Here is a 6220-nt window from a genome sequence, read left to right as displayed (position 1 = left end):
ATTCTTCCTAGTCCAGTATTTATTGTCAAATAAAGAATGTACTTAGAAATATTAATTTTGTGTGAATATAATATTGCTGAATTTACTGAATCTTTTTATTCCTCTGAGACCTAGAATATCTCTTAACGACTATAAATTTAATTTCTTTACTGACCCTAAAGTAAGATTTATATGCTCAGCAAAATCCTACATATGTAATTTAAGTAAATTGATTTTAGATAAATATATAGTTCAAGTTAAGATTAAATTAAGATTGGAGTTGCTGTCTAATACACAACAAGTAATAAGCTGGTTCAATAGAATCGATAATAAGGACAGACATAGACTTATCCAGTTCAATATAAATGATTACTAACCCTCAATAAACATCATAGCACTAAATAGTGCCCTTATATTTGCTAAGTGTATTTCTAAATTGTCTCGTCAGGAAACTAATAAACTGTTGTCATCTGTAGTCGTGGTATATTTCGGAAGGCTCTACTTCAGGAACTCCACAATGTCATTTGGGTTCGTAGCGAGACAGGAAAGATCTGTTTTGTTGCTGTGGCATAGCTCGGTTGAGCTGTGGAAGGTTTCAACTAATTAGTTCCAGTGATTTGCCTTAGCTGAAGGAACTTACTACAGTAGAGAAGCGACAGATTTTAACCAGTTGCTGAAATGACTGCCTCGAAACAACATCTCGAAACAACATGCCAAAATTGTATCCATCACCAAATGCGCACAAATCATTTGAATGATATCAGCTAAAACTCTGCTTTAAAATGAGTTTCAGATCTTCCGGCGCGAATACCAAGCAATACAGCATGTCGTTTCCAAATTTCTGGCAGAGTTACTTGCGTCATGGTGCTGTATTTCTCACACATGATGCCAAGCTGATCCTACTATATAGATAGTCGACAAATAAAAAAGAAGACGGTGCAAAATTAAAAATATACAATAGTGGCAATTTACCCATCGCACGCTGTATATATATGTGTCTGTGTGTATACGTATATGTATGCATATATATATTTATTCATTCAACATATGTAGGTGCGTGTGTGAATAAATGTGAACTATACCCCTGATCAATCGTTCACTTCGATTTTTGCCAACACCATTTCACCTTTGTTATTGCGGGACCATGATTCTAATCTTTCTCTTTCCGCTCAACTTCCATGTTTCTCTCGAGTATTTAAATATGGTTGCAGCATATTGAATTATATTTCCCGCTTCTCTACTTCCTTATGCATGCTTCCTCTTATGAGTTGCATCTACAGTGCCTCTTTTTCGAGTGATACTATTACATAAATATATATGCATGGGTGTGTGTGTTCGTGTGTTTGTGTGTGCGTTTGTGTGCATTTGTGTGTGAGAGAAAGTGTGTGTGTATGCATGTGCGTGTGTGTTTGAGAGAGAGAGAGAGTGTGCGCGCGGTAATATACATGTGTATGTGTGTTCATTACACGTGTTGATTAGATTTTTCTTCTCATTTGTTCTAACTTAATGCTAAAGTTTATCCGATTTTATTTCTACTTAAACCCATTTCAATACAGCGGTGCCAGCTGTAACTACCTTGTTTGTTTGTTTCTTTTGTGTGTATGTGTTGGGGGAATTCAGACATTTGATGACAATCACAAAAGAGTTGTTTTTGTTAAGACGCCTTACTGTAATTTATTTACTATTTTTAAAATGTACGACCGTGAAGAAACTCGCTCTCACTCATCCCGCTTTCTGTCCTACGCGCGCGCACACACGCACACACACAACCACACACACACACACAACCACACACAGACGAAGGCTCACACACGCAAACACATATACACATATCATCGCATTCTCTTTTTTCCTCACTGTCTGTCTCTCTCGTACCATAATACTTTTCCAGATAACGGAGCTGCCGAAGATAATATTGATTATGAAAGGATATTAAAACGAAAATAGTTGCAATATGGCATTTTGTAGAGAGAGAAAAATGAAGTGAAAGTTACATGTATGCGCATGGAAATGGTATTAAATACATGGAGGGGGTGACTTTAAGTAAATATATTCTATTCACATCCATCTGTCAGTAACAACTCCATAGTGCCACTTGTTCGTTAAAGGAGCAAAATCTTGTAAAAGTAGCTGTACATATTAACATATTAACCAAGGGAAGAAAACCAACAATCTACTCCTAATCTCTCTAGGATCATAATCTAATTCCAACAATATATTCTCGAATTGTTTCGCATTACTCTCTCATGTTACCTTACAAATATGTCAGTCTCATCGGGGCAGTAGTTAATCCAAATTTTTCTTATTATCAGAAAAATATATTAACTGTTGTATACTTAATGTTTTATTCATTAGTATGCATACATGTCTATGTTATGTTACGTGATGGATATGAAGTTAAGCCGATAACGCATAATACGGATACATATGAATTGCCAACAACATGCAATTTTGAGTTAAAGGCATACTGTGTATTCGAACAGATTTAAAACACGAAATTGGAAGGTTCTTTCAATTCTCTCGAGAGATTATTGATTGGTAAACACTGTAGCATGGAACAAATGAAAACGTGTTTATCCCTCGCTGAATGCGAAATTAATAAAGGAAAGAACAAAACAAATTAGTTTAATTTTTTTTTCTTAAATGTAGATTTGATATTAGATTCATCCACTGAATAAAACAGTTCTCTAAAATCTAGTTTTAGAGATGTTTTGGTAATTGGAAGTTGTAAGGCAACATTGTTGATTAATCACACTGTTAAGCAATATGTACAATTGTAATAACATGCGTACCAGAATATTTACATCTCTATTACAACAACTGCTTTAAAATTGATTTTTTTTCCAAAAATTGGAAATTTATTGTGCAATTAGCTTAAAACATTGCCAAGTAAATATTTTTTACATTGTATAAAATGGAATGATAATGAGTATTCAGAAATAATGTGTTTGGGAAAATGAACAACTCTGATACCTAGTAAATATAAAACAAATCGAAAACAACGGTATTTTTATTGCGTATCATTATATTATCGACAAGTTACTTATTTATATTAAATACAGAAGATATGTCTTCATTTTGCAAAACAGGCTGAACAATAATTTAAAATTCGTTGGCAAAGTTGACATTCTTTTCGGATTCAAAAACTACAGTGCTTGATATCTGAGAGTGAAACATTGAGCAAATGTTCCATTGTATAAATACAGCATAGAATTTACACCGGATTTTGAAAGAAATCAGTAACACAGAAAGTATATGAAAAGTCCATTAATATATGTACATACAGATTCACATTAATACATATATTTAGAAGCATATATGTATATAAGTATGTATTGATACATATACATTTATATATGGTATCCAAGAAGTATCCTATTGATATTTCTTAATTATTCAACATAAATTTAAGTTAGGATAATGAAATTTATCGTACCCGTTTTAATGTCAATTTTCAATCCATTGTAGTAATTACATTTCAAAGTGATCGCCCTTCGCCTTGATCATAGCACTGTACTACTTCTTTATCCAGCTTGACCCATGAAGTCAGAAAAATTTGCATCTAAGTCTGATACATTTGAATAGGAGCGAGCACAAACATTACCCTCTAAGATGGACCACTGCGAAGTCCATTGGATTGATATCTGGACACGAGGGAGGTCATATCGTATTGCCCCAAATCAGTTGAAATGCACTTTGCATCAACTTTGTGTCAAATTGGATGTGTAGGCCGGAGCCCGATCTTGAGTGAAGACGTGACGGTCATCAAAGCTTTCTGTGACCCGGAGTAATAGTTTCTCATCCAGTATTTCCACATAAACTTCACTGTTAGCCTTTGACGCCAGCATCAAGGGAGACTTGAACCCATCAGATGCAACTGAGGCCCACATCATGAGTAAAGTTGCCTTTTGACGGTGTAAATAACTCCTGCTACATTCAGAAAAATCTCTTGCATTACGTGCATAAAGCCTGTCATTCTCCCAGTTGGTGACTGCCTCCACGGTGAAGATCTCGTCGGACCAAGTCAACACCGTGTTAGTGGAGCGCTTCATCTCAGCTAATATAGTTTTAACCCTGTCGAGCAGTCTCTTCTTGAAAGCTGCTGAAATGAACTGCCAGGATTGTTTCTTGCATACAGTTAGTTTTAAATCCCCTTTAGAAATCCTGTGCATCGAGGATTTCGAAATATGAAGAGCTTTTCTTGTATACCTGCTAGAATTTAGGTTTACACGCTTCTTTACAGCTTCAACAAGGAATTGGCTTTTGCTTTGCAATCAGATTATGGCACATACTGAACTTTTCTTTGATCAAAAATATTTGTACACCATTAGGGCTAAACGCTTTCGAATGGCTATCATTTTGTTCGCATTTCTAATACTGTTCTCTGTAAAAAGAATAGCGTCTTATTGAAGATAAGAATTTGCCTGTTTCAGATTGCAGAGCCATTTAGCTCTAGTATCCTGTTGTCCATGCTTACTCCATATCTCACCCCGATCAACAGGATCTAAACTTTCGCATACTAAATCAATAATTTCTTAACATTACTTACATTATTTACATTTGACGATATTTTGTCCTCATCTTGTTTGTACGTTAACACATTTCGGCTGATATACCCTCCAGCCATCATCAGGTGTCTTCGGGAAATTTCGAACACGGGTTCTTATTCCTAATGCATTTTCGATGTTATTATTATTATTATTATTATTATAATTCAGGTCACTGCCTGGAATTGAACTCGAAATCTTGGGGTTAGTAGCCCGCGCTCTTAACCACTACGCCATATTCGGACAAATCTCCATCAAATGTAAATAATCTGCGTAATTCTTCATCACTAAATATAGAATTGCATTAATTTCTTGCTAAAATCTTTATTCCTCGATTCTAAACAACCACTTTTGCCGGTATTGTGTTATCCGTTGCTCAAACCTAGTTAGTTTTGCATTCTTTACAAGTATGCACTGCTTCAGTTCTTCAATCACAACATTCTGTGCTTTTTCATGAATACTATGCTTCTTCAGTGTTTCAAATTTAGGACCATTCATATTGTCCTCTTTTCCTGTCGTGTATTGAGACAAAACCGTCTCATTAGGGAATATTTTAGTGTATTTCACATTTTCTTGATTATCGACTGTACACCTGCGACGGTGATTAAATGGACTAGGAACACTGTACGCGAGGAATATTCAATACCAAACAATCTTAATCTCCATATTTAATCTGCGTTAAACTTTGGCAAGCTTGACTTTATCTATTGTGACTTACTTGAAAAGTAATGTTCCCTTTCCTTTCTTCTATTTCTTGATACCTTTGTTTAACTACCAATGTGTTGTTTCACTTTAAGGATGCTTATTTACCCATCCATTATGATATTTCGAACGCGACATCTTTTCATTGCGAACTGCTGAAGATTCAATGCAGTATTCATGAACTGAAAGCAAACTCTTCTTGTATTCATTTATTGTTACCTGAAATCAATTTCAGAGTAGTCGTACACTGTAAGGACGTAGCAAAAACATTCCTTTAACTCTACTTTGTGAAGTGGGTATTATATTGCCAATTTTGAACGTACTAATCATACTTCTCTAAAAAAAAATAGGTTCTTTTGTTGTTGAAGAAAATAAACTCGCAGAAGGGAATGTCAACGTTTTCTTTCAATTTCCTTACACCATTTATGTGGCTGTTTCTGACAAGAAATTTCGCTCACGTGTAAAGCAAATATATTTTGTAGTCATCCGTAATCTAATCCCAAAACACTTCAGTAGCTCTACTTTGCATCGCTGGAAAGCTTATATATTCTATGATCATTAAAGTGCAATGACCTCCACAATAACCAGCCTTCAATTAACATAGATTACCGTGCTACTCATAAACTTCGGTAGTTCAATTATTTGGTGAAAAAATATCACCAAAGCAACTTAGATCGTCCAAAGAACGAGTGTGTTTTATAGTACATATATATAAGTATATGCACACACGCACATACACACACATATATATTGTATGAAGGGTCTTGGGTAAGGCCAAGACAATGCGAAGTAAATGCAGGTAACTCACAGATAAAACAAATATTTGAATTAATGTAGACTTACCTTGTATTCAATATTTCGGGGTTATTACCCCTTTTTCAAGAAATCGACGATTTCTTGAAAATGGGTTGAAAATATTTTGCTGGGGTTAGCATCGTGTGTGGCGCATCATATGTGAAGTGTCAGAGCGTCAAATATTGCAGGGAGAGAAG

The 6220-nt window shown here is 35.1% G+C and overlaps 1 protein-coding gene across 1 annotated transcript; it reads right to left on the bottom strand.

Annotated features, from left to right (window-relative positions):
• Positions 1 to 3680: 3680 nt before the first annotated feature.
• Positions 3681 to 4151, bottom strand: LOC115212152. The gene has a single exon (XM_029780991.1). It carries the CDS (start codon positions 4149 to 4151, stop codon positions 3681 to 3683), a length of 471 nt encoding a protein of 156 aa, XP_029636851.1.
• Between the last annotated feature and the right edge of the window lie 2069 nt (positions 4152 to 6220).

This window comes from Octopus sinensis, linkage group LG5, assembly GCF_006345805.1.
Source record: "Octopus sinensis linkage group LG5, ASM634580v1, whole genome shotgun sequence".
Taxonomy (NCBI): Eukaryota; Metazoa; Mollusca; class Cephalopoda; order Octopoda; family Octopodidae; genus Octopus; species Octopus sinensis.
The sequence above is the reverse complement of the archived record's forward strand: the minus strand, read 5'-3'. Positions and strand labels throughout refer to the sequence as shown.

Bases quoted from the DNA above. Each gene is read 5' to 3' on its own strand.
- LOC115212152 (XM_029780991.1), bottom strand. From the start codon at position 4,151: ATGCACAGGATTTCTAAAGGGGATTTAAAACTAACTGTATGCAAGAAA.